General features: G+C 41.4%; 1 protein-coding gene across 3 annotated transcripts in view; it reads right to left on the bottom strand.

The window, feature by feature from the left end:
* Positions 1–18,986, bottom strand: part of PCSK5 (proprotein convertase subtilisin/kexin type 5) — a 496,629-nt gene that overhangs the window by 346,562 nt on the left and 131,081 nt on the right. For all 3 annotated transcript variants that reach the window (XM_043487117.1, XM_043487116.1, XM_043487115.1), the window contains exons 4-5: positions 16,664–16,807; positions 12,479–12,555 (exon numbers count right to left, since the gene is read on the bottom strand). In XM_043487117.1, the coding sequence (XP_043343052.1) occupies positions 12,479–12,555; positions 16,664–16,807 (221 nt within the window). The remainder of the gene's footprint in view (positions 1–12,478; positions 12,556–16,663; positions 16,808–18,986) is intronic.

Here is an 18,986-nt window from a genome sequence, read left to right on the forward strand (position 1 = left end):
ATCGAGCCACAGGTACTTTATCTGCAATTCATGCAAATTCAAATGCATTTACTAGCATATGTAAATGATATGCAGATGGTGGTAAGGATATCTAAAAATAGGAAGAGGTAAACTCTTCTAGCAGAGGTCAGTCTTTTCTGAAATTCATGAGATGGCAGCTTGTGATGAGAACATGAGGCAGAGAAAGTGGGAATTCAGGGAAATCTGGTGGAAAATCACGAGTAGTCAACTGTTTTTCTCAATTTCTTTAAGTTATTTTAGGTGTTCTATAGGCAAGATAATTCACAATTTTCCAAAGCAGGACACATCTTTAAGACTCTATGCCTTCTATACTCTAAACCTTCTCCATGCAGGAGGTTTCTGATTCCCACTGGCTCTTATTGGTCTCAGTTTTCCTACAGAGATTCTTTCACAATCCACGTTTCCAGAGCACTCTCAAGGGCTGTCAATCATGTGTAAAAACATTGGGAAAGTGTCTCTTAGGTTATGTGATTCCAACTTCAAACAGTCCCTATATCCATAGAGAGAAAATTAACTACCTGCCACCTGAGAATCAGAGTAAAACTTTATCTTATTACTCTTTTATCTCCCTTAATAATATTAACACAATCCATATCTGTGGCAATTTTATATAGTTTACCAAAACATTTACATTAACAATATGACCAACCTGATAATTATTCAAATTTTTTAAAAGCTATTAATATATACTAGTAGAATTATTTAACAGCAGAGACCCAAGCTCTAACTTCCACATGGCACCCTCTGATCAGACCATAGCTGAAGCCATCCTTAAAAAGAAATACCAAAATCTATAAAGCTTTTCGGAGTATCATTTGGGTGGCCTTCATTGATTTCCACAGAATAAATGCCACTGTGAAGTCAGACCTGTACAGTCATTTTCTGTAATAAAGGATTTTTTGTTATTTGGTCAAAGTCACGTGTACATAAGGTGTTGGCAGTCTTTGTGGACCAGCCTCCTCTCTTTGGAGAAGCAGGGCTCTAAGAACCAGCACTTGGTAAAGCTAGGCTCTTGGTTCTTTACTGAATACAGCAGTAAGGCATTAGAAATTGCAGTTCTTTCAAGGTAGTAAACTTACTGAAGCTTGTGATCAGCATAGGAATTAATTTCTCATCTACTTGACCACAGGTTAATTAACTATGCAGGTGAATAGATGGGATGGGAACAAATGAGCTCAAATTGTGATTCTGCCACATGCTGACAATAGCCACTTTACTTCACCTCTCTAGTCTGTCTCCGATAGTGGGTTGTTGTGAGCAGTAAATGAGAGGACCCACTGACGTGCTCACTGTATTAGCAGCTGTTTACACTGCTTTCAAATGCAGCTGAGTAGCAACCCCATAGACATATAGATTATTTGTTGCTGTTTAAGTCAAACAGGGTCACAGAGATATTGACGTGGCAGGGGGAGGCTTTGCCAAGATCGCTTCTCCCCAAAGTCACAGATAAAATGAACAGCAAGGTGTAGACTGTTAACCAGGTCTCACCCAAAATCAGGACAGTTTTTTCTCTATCACCTGACCTTCTTTGGTGACCTATTTTATGAGAAGAGAAATCAGCATGTATATCCTGATCTAAGACATATTTTCTACCTTTCTACCTTTTATTAAGGATTATACTTGAAAAGGACAGCTACATGGATATTACACACACACACACATTTATTGATCTTCAGTACACTGGAACAATAGGCTTCTACTGCAATTAACTGAATTGCTAAAACAAAAAAAATCATAACATCTCGTTTAGCTTGTAGAAACAAAATTCTAACTTCAGTCCCTTATCTTAGAAGGCATTTGATGTGAATAAGAAAGCAACCAATATCTAAATATTAATAATATCTTAATATTAAAATAAGCCCTTAGTCAGTTTGCAGTTTGATTATATTTTCCGCATATTCTTCTTCAGGTATCTATATACGGAGTGAAATAAACAAAACAACAGTGTTTTTCTTCTCAGTTTGCTTCCTGCTCAGCCTGTGGACACTGGTTGATTACACATGAGTGGTGCTGGGCGCCTTCTCCAGCGCTCTATAATAATAATACAGATAACACAGCGCTAGCACTGACCTCTCAAGGTCTCTGTGCTCTCAATTGTACATATTTCTGGATATAAGGAAACAAGAGAAATAGAAGGATCCAAGGTGGAGGTTAGAGGAGAAGATGAAAAGAGAAAGATAAATAAATATACCTGTCTGGAAACCCTGCTCAAATGCTTAATCCATTATTTAAAAAGGATACTTATCTCTTTCTCTTACTGCAATTTCCATCTGCTTTAGAGGCTTTAGGAATCTGTGAGTTTGTTTTTTAAATAAGAAATTTAAATGGAAGCCACTATCAATTATTCATGTCAATAGTGCACTGTTAAGCATAAATTAAATCCAAACTTCATTGTAACCTATAGCATCAGTCAGACCCTTTTTATCAGAACTGGTACTGTGAGCCCCAAGAGACTATGCCCCAAGTCCTTAAAGAGAACACATTGAAACTGGCAGAGGGAACAACAAAGGGCCTCAAACTGTGCAGTTTCATCATGATTATGAGCCCTGGAATCATTCATACAGTAGTTCATAAAAAGAAAGACACTTCAGGTGTTAGGCTTATAGGAATTTGAGGTTAGACAACTACTTTCTACATTTACTCAGCTCTCATTAAAGAATAAATAAATGGCCACCAAGACAACTCTTATGGGCGTAGTTATTTTCTTTCTTAGAGGTATCTGAGCTCTTTAATATTGGGTATAAAAATTTATTCCAGGGACTTATATCTTGGTGTTAAAAAGTATATTCAAGGATTTGGGAAAATCAATGAGGAAGAATACAACATTCTAGACTAGCAACAGTGGGAAATCCCTGGATCTAAGAAGTTTTGGGAAGTGGTCACTGAACCCACAAAAGGCAGTTCTTAGGAAGTCAGCCTTAGGGCCACCTAAGAGGAAATATGATCATCTGGGACACAGCTAACCCCCAAGGGCTCGGCAAGGAGAAAGCAGAAAGTAAATACCCTTTCTTTACTCTTCTGCATCCCACTGATGTCCTGCTTGAATGTTCCACTGGCCAAACCCAGTGGAAAGCCAGAGGGCAACTGCTATGTCACTTCAGTCGTGTCTGACTCTGTACGACCCCATCCCTGGGATTCTCCAGGCAAGAACACTGGAGTGGGTTGCCATTTCCTTCTCCAATGCATAAAAGTGAAAAGTGAAAGTGAAGTCACTCAGTCGTGTCTGACTCTTTGCAACCCCATGGACTGCAGCCTACCAGGCTCCTCTGTCCATGGGATTTTCCAGGCAAGAGTACTGGAGTGGGGTGCCATTGCCTTCTCTGGCCAGAGGGCAAGGGAGTCCCTTAATGCAGTCCTCAGAGATCAGCTTTCTGGGTGGAGGGTAAAAGTTATCCAGCACAATGTTCGTTATATATAACACCCTTTAATAGTTACTACTTTGGGATACACTTTGCTAATTCATCTAGATGAGCCAGTCAAGGTTGATACTCTTGCAACTTTTGTACTACCAAACAGACATTTCATATGCCATACTAAGTTGGAACTCATCTCAGAATGTTTTTGCCTCTCTATTCCCTATCTCGGTATGTGTGACCCCATTTACAATAGCAAAGGTTTTATTCACTAAAAAAAGTAAGTTCACAGATGCTGTGAAAACTCACTTGCGGGCATCCAACTCGGATGCAGGAGGTGGGAGAAGGCTTCCCAGGAGAAGTGATGTGAGTGGAAGGGGAAGGAGGAATTACACGGAGGCAGATGTGGGAGGCTGAATGAGTGCGGCACCTTCGGGGAACTATGCAAGTCCTGCAGGGTTGATACATAAAGTGGGGGAGGAGTGGACACACAGGGCAAAACAGACTTAATAATGAGGGAAGAGGTGGATCATGAAGGATCTTTGCATTTTAATACAATTTCAAGGTATTAAAACTCCCTGGTGGCTCAGATGGTAAAGAACGTGCCTGCAATGTAGGACACCCGGTTAGATCCCTGAGTCAAGAAGATCCCCTGGAGAAGGGAATGGCTAACCACGCCAGTATTCTTGCCTGGAGAATTCCACGGACAGAGGAGCCTGGTGGGCCACAGTCCATGGGGTCGAAAAGAGTTGGACGTGACTGAGTGACTAATACTATCTTTGACTGAGTATCTAAAAGAGTTTTTAGTATTCTTACTTTGGTTCTAAAATATCACTTGGGCAGTAGGATGAGGTGAGACTGGAGACAGGGAGACCATCTAGGAGATTTTCCAGGGATGCAGGTGAGAAGAAGGGATTAGACTAACAGAAGGCTAGTGTGGACGGATGGACAGGGCAGACAAGCATCAGTCTTTGGAGAACTATAAAGAGGTAGACTTCAATGGTGAGGATGGTCAGGACTTGTGACTAATGGCTGGTGAGGGAAGGGGCGGGAAGGCTGGCTTCTGGTCTGAGAGCAGAATTTTCCTACTGTTAATCAGTTTTCTGTGAGGCCCCAGACATGGACCACTTCCCAGAATCTAGAAGATGGTCCCAAATGTTATTTCAACATACTGCATCATGAACCTATGTGATAGAAACAAATTTTCTACAATGTTTGTTGCAGGTTCTTTCATGGACAAAAAAATCTATAGATGTCTATGGAAAGTATCAGATTATTTTTCACATCCGTCTCTTTTGAACACATTTGGCCTCTGGTACGTACATTTATAGTCAACATTACATAAATTCATGTGCTAATCATTGATCAAGTATATAGTAGGATTGTTGCGATTTTTGTTGTTTAGTCTCTAAGTCATGTCCGACTCTTTTGTGACCCCATGGACTGTAGCCCACCAGTCTCCTCTGTCCATGGGATTTCCCAGGCAAGAATATTGGAATGGGTTGCCATTTCCTTCTCCATATAGTAGTATAAAAGTGAAAGTTACTCAGTCGTGTCTGACTCTGTGCAACCCCATGGACTATATAGTCCATAGAATTCTCCAGGTCAGAAGGCTGGAGTAGGTAGCTGTTCCCTTCCTCAGGGATCTTCCCAATCCAAGGATCAAACCCAGGTCTCCCGCATTGCAGGCAGATTCTTTACCAGCTGAGCCACCAAGGAAGCCCAAGAATACTGGAGTGGGTAGCCTATCCCTTCTCTAGCAGATCCTCCTGACCCAGGAATCGAACTAGGGTCTCCTGCATTGCAGGTGGATTCTTTACCAGCTGAGCTACCAGGGAATCCCACATAGGAGTATATCACAGTGTTATTCTGTGAAAGGATGAGCGGAAATTTTTCAAAAATATTTGGAAAAAAACAATCAGCCTCTGTTAATGGCCCCAATTCTCTTGGGTGGGTTTTTGTCTGACCTACTTAGCCATAGGATAATTTTATCTGACCATGTGTGGCTAAATCCTGGGTATCAAGAATCGATGCTTCTACAGGCTAAGATTGTAGATTTCAAGTGCGGTCTTCTCTCCAGTGCCGAGATAAAATAGCTGCTGTAACGGTAGCCAGCACGGCCTACATTCACCAGGTCTGCTTTTGAATACCATCTCCTGACAACAGTCCTCATATGCAGGGATGAGAATAAAAAGGCCAAACAACATGGTGACATTCTTAAAACCAGAAATGATGTGTGAAAAGGATACTAAAGAACCAGAAGAAATGTACTTCCATCCACCCTGGCTAAATCTTCCCAGGAACAGAGATAAGGGACAAAGACGAAAACTCCATTCCTTTTGGAAAATGAGTCTTTAACCTATGAGTTGGTTTGTTTTGAAAGGGAATTAGATTCTAGGCTCACAAAGCACAGATTCAAGATACAGCGTGTGGTCTCATCTCCCACTAAATATGTTGCTATGACTCTTAAGCAAAGGGAACATTTAAAAAGCAACCACCTAGGGAAGGAAAAATCTAACTCAGACATCAATAATTCATTTATCAGAAACGGGAGTAGTGGCATGAAATGCCAGGAGACTGTTTCATTTAGAGGGAGGCATTTTCTATTTTAAGCCTAGAACAATGCAGTCAGCTTTATTCTGCAAGTTAATATGAATGGAGGGAAAGTGAAATGGGAGAACAGGTTTTAAGGTCTCTCTCAATCATGCTATTTCTTTAGTATCTGTTATTTAGGTTTGACACACCACTGTTTGGGGACTTGAAAAAAAAGTGATAAGAAAAGGACTTTGATAACTTTTTTACTTCAAAGGTGATTTTCTTTACCCCAAAGCTTTAGTGCTAGAAATGTAATCAGGTAAACCTAAGACAGATGATTTGCATACAGTTTCGAGGGTACATTGTCTATTAGTTACAGTCATCCCTCGGTATCCTCCAGACATTGGTTTCAGGGACTCCCTGCAGATACCAAACTCCAAGGACACTCAAGTCCTTTATATAAACTGACACAGTACACTCAGTTGTCCACACCCTCAGGCTCCACAGCACAGCTAGGAAGAGCCAATGATAGGACTACAACTCTCCAGGTTACAGATTCTAAGTCATTTCCTAATTAGTAGCTTATATTACTGCATCATTGTATTCCCTAAGCAGGCAACAGAGCCACTCAACAGGTAGTGTTTCAGTGATTATCCACTGAATGAATGAACAAACACAGCTAGGTGTCAAATAATTCCAAATATTCTCTGAAGCCTACCAGTCACATTGTACAATAAGGTACTTGCACAACATATGCTTCAACTGCCTTCAGGTGATGTTTAGAAATTCCCCCCCCTCACCCAGTTCTGTTCAGTTGCTCAGTTGTGTCCAACTCTTTGCGACTCCCATGGACTGCAGCATACCAGGCCTCCCTGTCCATCACCAACTCCCAGAGTTTATTCAAACTCACGTCCATTGAGTCAGTGATGCCATCCAACCATCTCATCCTCTGTCGTCCCCTTCTCCCACCTTCCATCTTTCCCAGAATCAGGGTCTTTTTAAATGAGTCAGTTCTTTGCATCAGGTGGCCAAAGTATTGGAGTTTCAGCTTCAGCCTCAGTCCTTCCAATGAATATTCAGGACTGATCTCCTTTAGGAAGGACTGGTTGGATCTCCCTGCAGTCCAAGGGACTCTCAAGAGTCTTCTCCAACACCACAGTTCAAAAGCATCAATTCTTCAGCGCTCCGCTTTCTTTATAGTCCAACTCTCACATCCATACATAACTACTGGAAAAACCATAGCTTCATTTAAATTTAAGGCAATGTTATAAAGTAAAATAAAAAAAATTAATTAAAAAACAAAAAAATAAATTTAAGGCACCATGATCCAGTAATGGGAGATGGAATACTGGGTAGAATTAAAGAGAAGCAGATTTGGTGACTTCCCTGGTCCCAGGTGGCTCAGTTGTAAAGAATCTGCCTGTCAACACAGGAGATGCAGGAGATGCGGGTTCAATCCCTGGGTTGGGATGATCCCCTGGAAGAGGAAATGGCAACCCACTCCAGTATTCTTGCCTGGGAAATTCCATGGACAGGGGAGCCTGACTGGTCACAATCCATGTGGTCACAAAAGAGTCACACATGACTTAGTGACCGAGCACGTAGGCACAGGCTCTCTACCGTAACGCTCACCATCAGCAAATAGTTCATGGACCACACTGAGGAGCACTGCCCTAGATTAACACTCCTCCTAACTGGTGGTTGAGTGGCTAAGATTCTGTGCTCCCGATATAGGGAGCCCAGGTTCAGTCACTGGTCAGAGAGCTAGATCCCACATGCCTCAACTAAAGATTCCGCATACTGCAATGAAGAAAAGACTCGGCACAGCCAAATAAATAAATACTATTTTTTCAAAAAAGCAGATTTACTGTCTACCAAATGAGTCACGGTTCCCAGTCCCGATAGAAGCATAAAGCACATCTAAACCTCTAACCATGGAAATAAACGAAGGCTTCCAAGTCTTAATTGAAATTTATAATGTTCATAACTGTGATGTTGGAGAAGACTCTTGAGAGTCCCTTGAACTGCAAGGAGATCCAACCAGTCCATCCTAAAGGAGATCAGTCCTGGGTGTTCATTGGAAGGACTGATTTTGAAGCTGAAACTCCAATACTTTGGCCACCTAATGTGAAGAGCTGACTCATTTGAAAAGACCCTGATGCTGGGAAAGACTGAGGGCAGGAGGAGAAAGGGACCACAGAGGATAAGATGGTTGGATGGCATCTCCGACTCGATGGACATGGGTTTGGGTGAACTCCAGGAGTTGGTGATGGATGGGGAGGCCTGGCATGCTGTGGTTCATGGGGTTGCAAAGAGTCGAACACGACTGAGTGACTGAATTGAACTGAATGTTCATGTGCACATATATTTTGAGACAATTATAATTTTAACTGATTATTTATTGAGAACTGGATGTAGGAACTGAATACATAATTATAATGAGTTATAATTATCTAGCACCTATTATACAGTTAGCCCTACGCCTGCTGTTTTACATACTTTCTTGCTAATCTTTGGAAGTATTATTATACCCATTTCAGAGATTTCTAAAAATACTAAAGCTCAGAATAGTTAAACCTAAAGACCATAAAGCTATTATGGTGAACCAAAGCTTAAAGTCAACTCTCAAACTATGAGCCACTCTTTATTTTCTGATGTCGTGACTTCTACTGATCCAGAATTATCTATCTAAGGACCCACTCTTAAAGACAGATCCATCAATTATATTTATAATTATGGTCTAATGAACAGAGATGATATTTTAACCCTAAATGCCTAAATTTGGCCAAAAAGTTCATTTGGGTTTGGCCAACCCAATACATGCTTGTGGTTAACCAAGAAAAAACTGGGCAGCACTAGTGAGCTTCCCAAGTGGGCAGTGATAAAGAATATGCCTGCCAATGTAGAAGACACAAGAGAAATGGGTTTGATCCCTGGATCAGGAAGATCCCTTGGAATAAGAAGTAACAACCCATTCCAGTACTCTTGCCTGGAAAATTCCATGAACAAAGGAGCCTCATGGGCTACAGTCCATGGGGTCACAAGAGAGTCAGACACGACCAAGCATGCACATGTGTCTTGGATGTGCATGGATTGATAGGGCCATCTGATGCCCCAGGTGACTGTTGATTTTCATATAACAGAGGTAAGAGTGCTGGTGTTGCACTCTGGAAAATGTCATATTTCGCTGCCAAGGCTACAAACCTAAGCACACATTCAGAACATGCCTGTGTCCTCTAACACTCATACCCACACTACACTCAATGAACCAGAGCACTACTTAGGACTTAGGGTCAAAACAGCACACACTAGGATATACCAGCGTGACCAGGAAGATAGCTACTCTTCTTGAACAAAGGTCTTGGCAAGCAGCCAAGTTTGAAAGGTGTCCTCACAAAGGATACAGTTTTTAAAAGACGGCCAGTAAAAAAGCCATCAAAGCCAACACTCAAAGAATTGTCTTCACACACACGCTTTGTGGTCAGCACTGTTAGTCACAGGACGGATACATGTTAGGAGAGTAGCCATTACCACTGAGTTTTGATATAAAACTCACCACATCTAGATTCAGACAGAATTGGCTACAGGGCACTACACCTTTGCAGTTCCCACCTACAGCACCCCCATCCCTTCACACTCTGTACAAGGATACTTTGGGTGTTAACTTCATCTTGACTTTCCTCGAGCTTTCCTATTTCTCTTTTCGCTATACACACAAATGTTGATGAGATAACTTTAGCCAATGGATATGGTATAATCAGTTCTACTATAATGCTTGCCTTGAAAACAAAAAAAATTTTCAATAACATTGACATATTACAGAATGATCTAAATATAATGTGAACTTTGCATTTGTTTATGAACAATTTTGTATCAGAAACTCTAGGTGAATGTAGAAAACATACCAAGTTGCAATGAGCACTGTAGGAATACACAAAACACACAGAACTGCACACCTCAGGAGCACAATGTGTCTACATCTGATGCTGTTGTTTCCTCTTTGACCTCGGATAACCCTCCTTCCACTTCATAGTAACTTGCAAGCTTCCATGCTTCCAAAGACCACCCTGGAGGGTATCCCTCCACTCTGCTGAATTGTACGCCCTCCTCCCAGCCTGGTTCATTATTTTCCTATTTTCTGTTTTTCAATTTTTTCATCTTTCTCTCATTTTTTCTTCCTCTTGCACACAGAGTGGCAAGCATGTGAGTAGAAGCAAAGGCAATGGGCACACACTTCCATAAGCCAATTTCAGGTCTTATTCAAGATAAAGTGACGGGAGGGGCAGAATAGGGTTGGGGATGTGGGAGGTTCAAACTACTGGGTGTAAAATAAGCTACAAAGATGTTTTATATAACACAGGGAATACTTCATAATAAGTATTTTGTAATAACTGTAAATGGAGTATAACTTTTATAAAAATAAAACTGCAGTTTAAGAAGTCAGTGTCACAATAGAACTGTATTACCAACAAACTAGTTAGAATTTAATTTCATAACAATAAGACACAGATCAAGTATAAAACTGATGGAAAGGGACTCTGAACCCAACCTGGCTCTCTGAATTATATTCTTTCTATTTTGAAGTATCAGACTGGCACACACTTTTTAGCCTTCTTTATGACAAGATGTCAAAGGTCAGCTCAGCACTCTGTATTGTCAAACTATTTTGGTCAATAATTCAATCTTTCATTCTCTCAAACTTACTGTTATTGAAACCAATTATCTCTAGTCACAACTCATTTAAATGAAAGCTACTTGGATCATTTTCCTTTTCATTACCTTAAGAACTTAGCCTTGTGTATAATATACAGAGCAAGAGCTTGTAAACAAACCACTTGAGCTGGATTCTTTGCTTCCTAACATCTCCATCTCTTACTACCTGTTTAACCCTTGTCCACCTGACTTAACTGAGCCTTTTTTTTTTTGCTCCACATCTAAGGACTGCTGGGAGAATTATTATACAAGATAAAGTGCCACATTGATTAGTTTTATATATTTCTTAATCACTTAACATGAATAAAACTGGGTGATTATTTTTAATAGGTGCCTACCATTTTTCCATGTGTGTCATTGATGAAGTTTCTGAGTGTGAGCTCCAACTACATTTTCCTATTACTCTGTGGTTTTAGACTTTGCAGAGTGCGAGTATTTTTAGGAGCATATATGTTGCACTACAGTAGACTGCACTAGAGAGCAAAATTTATCACAGGGGACTTTTTAATTATGGAAGCTTCAGTTTCTTTTCCAGTGTTTCATGTTAGTTTGCAAATTAGGTTAAGTAAATTAGCTCACATTGTCTCAAATTATTGATTATAACTTTAAACAGTGTAATCTAGACAGTAATGACCAGACTTGATGGAAAACTATCCAGGGCCCTTTCTTTTTTTTTTTTGGTTTCAAAAGTTCTGGAAAATTCTATCTACATCAATTTGTATGTTAATGCTTTCACTACTGAATCTGATTTATAACATTGATTCAATTGCTAATATTATCAAATAGCATATTTTTTATGGTAACTTTTTCAAGGCTTCTTCGCAAATGGTTAAGAAGGGGGAGGGGAACACCCCATGCACAGTCACAATTATCCAGGCTGCATGGTTTTATCTAAATTTATTGACTTACTTAATCAAATAATACCAGGTGAGAAAATTTTCCCTTAGGAAAAATGCAGGGTAGAAACTGTACATAATAAATGAACAAAATACCTCTCTTTACAACTTCTGTGATCCCAAACAAAAACAGGTAAGTGAAAATTCAAATGATAGTATCTAAATCACAACATTATGCTGAAAACCTTTGAAGTAAAAGCCCCAAATTTAATGTGATCTGGAGAATCCCAGGGATGGGGGAGCCTGGTGGGCTGCCGTCTGTGGGGTCGCACAGAGTCGGACACGACTGAAGAGACTTAGCAGCAGCAGCAGAGATTAGGAAACATTCTACTAATCTTTGACAAATATCTGGCTCATCACAAGCAAGAAATGATTGTGCATTTCTTTTGCTTTCCAAAAATCTACTGTACTAACTGGGAAGTATAAATGTGGCTACATGGGCTTCTAAGGCTCCTGACTTGGAGGATAAGAGTGATAATGTGTTTCATACATGAAAAAACCATATAAGTATCGCAGGCATGTTAGTAAAGAATACAATCACTGCAGAGTAGAAGAGAGAAACAAGAAGCAAACCGGAAAGCCCTGGCAGAGACCTCAAGTACAACATTCAACCCAATATGTTGAACTGGACAGAGTAAAGTCCAGGGGACACTTTGTTTTGCCTCTCCCTTGAGCATCCCTAACCCTAAACAAGTGGGTCACAGGCCAGTGACCACGTGAGGAGTAATATTCCCCAGCCACATCCTCAAGTTATTCCCCCAGGTTCTCTCTGCAACCATTCTTACTGTGGTGACCACCCGTTTTTATATCCAGAAGCTTTAGCAGAAAGACACTTGCTTATCTTACAGCAAATTAGGGATCATTTGTTACCAAAGATTTCCAAGGAAAGATTTCCTTTGGCAAGAGCAGAAAACAAAGCTCTGTGTGGGCCACACACCAGCCTCCCCACCGGGGTCTTACTTGTTCTCGTTGCTTGCGTCGTAGCGGGGCATGGGGTCTAGGTCATTCCCATTCACGTCATAGCTTGCCAGAGCATCCTGTGGTCACAGAGGAGACAGAGAAAGGATACAGATGTTCATTAATTAGCCATGGACCGGAAGACTCATGACTCCTTAAACACATTTCTGCAAGACAGTAGTTAGATTAAATAAAACACTCACAGTCCAGTGGTGTCAGAATGCCTTGTTCAATAACAATCAGTGTCATATTTTGTCCCATAAAGGGGAAGAAATACTCTCTACAGACCAAAGATGTGCTCAGTCCATCCTTGCCACCACTGTTCCCTCATGGCTCACACTGACCCTTCACCCCAATAACCAGCTACTCGGCAAAGTACTGCTAGACCACCTAGAAGCAAAGTGGTTTAGTCTTCGTAGACTCTCTCTATTCCTTACTTCATTTCTTGAGTGTGCAAATACATTACTACGATTCAGAGATTTCTGGAGACAAAGATCATTCACAAATAACTGGCAAGTCAATTAAAAATGAACGTTAGAAGTCTACTGTATCTGGTTATCTTGGGACCTCTATGAGGCAATATTTGTCTGGTTTCAGATGTTTTATCTACTATGAAAGGGCCTACAATTCAAAACTTCTTATTTATACCCAATAGGCTTTTGCCCCAACCAAAAGAATAAAGTTTTACTGTATGTCAAGGTTTCAAATGAAACAGAAGTTTCTCTGAAACCAAAACTTCATTTATTTGCCCTTTTAACTAATTGTGAAAAATATTCAAATTTCTAAGAAAAAAAATTAGTGGATTATTCCATCATTCAAATTTATATCACAGTAGACAGAACTAATTTAAGGTGTTTTGAATTTTCTTATGCTTTATGATTTCTGTTATCAGTTTTAGTGAAAGTAAATGCTCTTTGCTTTCTGCTTTCTTATCAAAGACTCTCATTTCTGAAAATAACTTATAGGTACAGGGAGTCTGAAATGTTTGGGGGAAGTAAGTAAAATACACATGACATATAAAGACAGTAAGTCCTGCTCTAAGTCCCATATAGAGAAACATACAAAGCAGCCCAACTTAGTGTTCATTCAAGCACGAAGGGTGATATCATCTAATTTTACTCATAAGGAAACAAGAGGCTGAGACAGGTTACGTAACTTGGCCACAGGCGTGAAACAAATTGCCTATGGAATGAAGACTGGAACCCAGACATCCCATCTAATCCAATGTGTTCTTCTCTACTTTCACCAGCTCTGACTTTAGGAGAACCAAAAGGGTACCAGTACTGCTAACTGCACAGGTAAATTCTAGAGAATTTTCTTTCAAGGGAGGAAAAGAAATGAAAAAGGTAAAGAATGCAATCACATTTAGGTTAAGGCTCTTTGTATTTAATCAGATGAATTTCAATGCAGTGGAGAATAGGAATGCTCTATAAAAACTGTATTGCATATAAGAAGAAGTCTTTCTTATCATGGACAGCCATAGTTCTGTTCTTTATTTGACCTGGGCTAACTCATTTTAGTGTTCAGGCCTCAGTGTCTACCCTGTAAATGAGGAGTCTGAACTGAAGTTCCTTTGCAAGTTCTAAAAGTCTCTTCTGTGAAGAGACAGAAGTTTACCTGTGTGTGCTTGGAGGCAGCAGGAGGGCAGCCACTCAAATGTCTGGTTCAAATGAGGACTAAACGAATTTGCAGTTCCTCCTCTCTCTCTCTCTTTTTCAACCTTAGGGAAAATCATCTAATTTAGGAGAAACTGTTTCAATATTTCATTGTAAAAATTGATTTGTGAAGTTTCTTGGCTGAATTTTTGAAATGAAAAGGGCAACAGGATTGAATACTGAGATGAAAAGTAGTTAAAGTTGATAAAGTGTCAGGTGATATTGGGTGATCCTGAGTGAAGGAAGGTCTTCATAGGTTAGGAACTGGGGGGCTGTGTGAGCCAGTGGTAGTTTCTGATGTGTCAAGGAAGTGACTTGGAAGTATCTTATCTGCAAAGATAATCTTTGCAGGTTTGACTGACAAAAGGAAAACTAATTTGAGATTAAGAGTCATGCAATAAGTGATATTAAGCAAATGAGAAAGAAACACTGGAGAAAATATATGGACATTTTTACCTGAATGGTTTCATGGGAAGCTGAAGCGGTATTTGAGAGAGAGAGAGCAGAGGAGAGATGGGAACAGAGACAAACAGCTGGTGATTCCACTCTGAGGAGAAACCAAGCGCCTTCCCAGGCTGAAGATAAACGGTGAGAGAGAGAGAGAGAGAGCGAGCAGATTTCAAGAGGACATTATATTCTTTCCTTAGAATCTCAACCTTAAAGAAAAGGCCATGTCCATTCTGAGTGCATCCGCTACGAGGTTCCTCAGGGACACTGCTGTGTCCACCAGTTACTGAGGACCAATGAGGAGAGAAAGGCAGCAGGCCTGCGACAATGGCGAATCCTCTGTACTGACGTGTTTAGGGAGCCTGTGGGCCAAGGCTCTCTCAGGACTCCCACCAGCTCAGGGCACAGTGAGATAGGCTGGGCTTGCTGACGTTGCTCCTTTAACGACCATGAATATATTGGGTTGACCCAAAAGTTCGTTCAGGTTTTTCAATACAATATTAGATGAAAACCTGAAGAAACTTTTGGCCAACCCAATAGGTGAGAAGAAAAAAAAAATCTGAGGAGGTGTAGTCCTCTGAGTTATAGCTTAGAATTTTCTGTGGGGCTCTTCTGTAAACACAGGGCAAACCCTGGCCCCTGACTTTCCTCCTTAAGGGTCAATATGAGTCCTGATTTCATCGTGATTTAGAGCTGCTTGTCTTTTCAAGGCTGTGAAAGGAAATTTGTAAGCTGACAGAAAATCACCAACTTCAATTTTTTTTTTTTTCAATAACAACATGAAAACAATATAGGGAAACTCACACCACCGAAGTTTTGGAATTAAAAGTACCAAGTCGTGAAGTATAGAACGGGACACGGGTGACTGAAGTCTTGATGGGTTTGCAGCAATACCAGCATTCTAGCGGAAACAGTCGTCAACAGGAAAGAGGCCAGAAGGCAAGGTGGAAGGCACCGGTGTGAGTGGGCTCCACCAGGAGTTTCTGCAGCGTCCTGACAGGAATCAGAGAACTACATTTGCAGATACTAGGGAGTCACTGGAGGCTCTTCAGTGACAAAATAAATATTTTAGGGAGAACACTGAGGTGTCAGGAAACACACATTTGGAGCAGAGAATGGCATATTGGGAGATACTTATGGACTTGTAACCAAACTTAGGGAGGAGAAGCTGGTGGAAGGGATATGTCTGGAGAGTAGGGGACAGAAGCGTCACTGACCTATTTCCAGGCAGGAAATATCACAGTGGTAAAGGGGACCGAGAGGCCCCACGGACAGAAACAACCTGTGTCCCATGAGTACTGGGCATCAGGACTGTGGTTTTCAGTGGAAGTACTGAGTCTCAATCCTTTCACTTGCTCTGTGACCTCAGGCTCGCCGTATGTTCTGAGTCCTGGAATCACGGTTCTTTCTTAAACAAAGGAATTGACTGATTCCTAAGGACTACGGGGAGAATATTCATTATTGTCCTTTGAAAGGGGAGAGGCAGAGAGAGAAAGAGACTCACAGAATAACTTGAGAAGAGTTATAAGTACACTTTCTCCATAAAGGAAAGTAGGAGTGTTATCTGGCTGCATGGATGAATTGTTGAGAGGAGCAGCTGTTGTCAGCAGCAGCTGGGGTTTCTGCTACTTTATCACCTGCTTTTTGTCATCACAACATCAAAGGCACACAAAAGTGGATAGCATTATCTCCTGATTCCTGTCCTCTGAGAGTGAATCTTCTGTAAGATGGGAGCAATACATAACAGCTGTATTTCAGTGACTTTCCTCCTTTTGTTGTTGTTTAGTAAGTAAGTTGTGCCCGACTTTTTCGTGACCCCATGGACTGCATGTAGATGGACTGCAGACTGGCAGGTTCCTCTGTCCATGGGACTTCCCAGGCAAGAATACTGGAGTCAGTTACCATTTCCTTCTCTAGGGGATCTTTCTGACCCAGGGATGGCACCTGCATCTCCTGCATTAGCAGGTGGAATATTTACCATTGAGCCACCTGGGAAACCTCCATGCTTTCCCCCATTTTCATCATCCTCATATGAGTTCCATTGTTCCCCAGGAGGGAAGGCATTCTGACCACAGCAAACACTCACATAGTTTTGCATCAGATCTGGATGGGTCCTCTCAATGCCATCGTCCAGGATAGTGACCACGATGTTCTTGCCCGTGTAGCCTCTCTTCCAGGCTCCTTCAATGTTCATGTCTGACTGGCAGGGATGCGTGTTGTCACTGCAGTGCTAAAGGGTGAAGAGGGAGAATTGGACATTGCAGATTACAAAAACGGAGAGGAGATGGGAGAAGTACCTACTTAAGACAATACATTAATTTAACGAATTTGGTGGACTGTCCGTTCAAGCAGAAGCACAGATCTCCAACACGACAACAGGGGAAGGGAGGAAGGAGAGATGTGGGTAAGGCAAGTGAAACAGAAATCTCTTCTGCCAGTTCTGCCCTGCTCTAATACCATAGATCCTTTGGAAAAACATGATAAAGTCTCTCAACAGCAGAGCAATGAGTGCCCCATTTTATTGTTAGCATGTATTAATGACACATAAAAAAGGCCTTGCAGCATTTCATTTATAAACCCAAACTAGATAACAGAAGAACATCATAATTTCTTAACCAGGCACCTAGTAAAGCCTGGCTACAAATGAGAAAAACCTCAGCAGCTTCTGTACAGTGTCAGCCAGAGGTGTGCCACTGCTGTGAGAAACCCATAAAAGAGAAAAAAAATAACAATCTCCTCAAACTTCTTTCAGTAAATTAACAATGGGTATTGCACCATAATTTGCAGGGGGTGAACAGAGTCATTCAGCACTACTTTGAGAAGGGAGGGAAGAAGAGTGCACAGTCCAGAAGGGGGACAGACACGGGAAAATGTGTGTGAGGGCTTTGAAGGGCAGGCTGGAGAGCCAGTGAACCTTAGCTCATTATGTGTAGTGATTTCATCCCACAATGGCTACAACATACAAACACATCAAGAGGCGAATTAACCAGCAGTTCTTCCCAATATAATTGACTAGCATTCATCCAACCCACACAATTATTCCTTCAAAGTCCATCTCTGTGAAATATCCCTCTGAGTGGTATTGTTTTCCAGGTTCTTAAGGCTCAGTTGGAGGAACAAAGGAAAAGGGATGTGCCACTCTAGCCTACTGCCATGGCAACGCAAGCCACCCTAGGTCCACACCATTCACTATCTTCCTCCCGCTTTGTAACCCTTCAGCACTTCAGGAGGGGAGGAGAACATGTGCTCCGTAGGCTCTAGGCATAATGGTGACCCCACTGACACTGATTCATCCAACACATACTTTACTGAGCACTTATTACACGCTGGGGAATGGCAGTGAACAAGGACAAGGAGGTCCCCTGTCTTCATGACCTCGCTAAACGGGAAACACAGATGATAAAACAAAGACCACCATCTGTAGCACTCCTTATGTTTTAAAGGCATTAAAGGGGGTGACATGGCAGTCAGTACTGAGGGGACTGAGTACACACCTCTCTCGGAAGGATGGTCAAAGAAAGACCCCAGCTTGGAGAAAGTGAAATGTGAATTGAGATATGGCTGAAGAGAAAGAGCTGGCTTGCCCAAGAGCTCAGAGCTCGTCTTGGTAGTGCCTGTGCTTACTAGCTGCTTAGTAGCTCAGTCGTGTCCAGCTCTTTGCAACCCCATGGACTGCAGCTCGCCAGGCTCCTCTGTCCATGGGATTTTCCAGGCAAGATTAGTGGATGTGAGGGGAAATGGCACAGAAGGTAGCAGGTTAGAAGGGATAGCAGAAGTCAGGTCATCCTGAGCTTTGTAGCCATGACTTGGCTTCTATTTTAAATACAACCTAAATCAAAGTCCTTGAGAGTCCCTTAGACAGCAAGGAGATCAAACCAGTCAATCCGAAAGGAAATCAACCCTGAATATTCACTGGAAGGACTAATGCTGAAGCTCCAATACTGTGGCCACCTGAGGCGAAGAGCCAACTCATTGGAAAAGTCTCTGATGCTGATAAAGACTGAAGGCAGGAAGAGAAGGGGGGTGACAGAGGATGAAATGGCCTCATCAACTCAATGGACATGAGTCTGAGCAAACTCTGGAAGATAGTGAAGGACAGGGAAGCCTGGTGTACTGAGTCGGACATGACTCAGTGACTGAACAAAAAGAAAATGGAAGCTCACCTCTTTCCAAATTTCATCCCTCAATGTCACATGGTTACAAGTGGCAGATACCTCTAGCATCTCCTGACATGAATTTGTTAATTTATTCTTCAAAGGAGATTGCCTTTTGTTGAACATTATAAACACGCTTGAGTAGTATTATGGATTCATTCTAACAAATGGTATACCCATCTTTCAACACAGATAATATCAACTTTGTTGAAAATAGAGGCTTATATATTTTATGAACATTTGCAACTTTCTGTT

The sequence above is a fragment of the Cervus canadensis genome, chromosome 14, assembly GCF_019320065.1.
Source record: "Cervus canadensis isolate Bull #8, Minnesota chromosome 14, ASM1932006v1, whole genome shotgun sequence".
In the NCBI taxonomy this organism is placed as follows: Eukaryota; Metazoa; Chordata; class Mammalia; order Artiodactyla; family Cervidae; genus Cervus; species Cervus canadensis.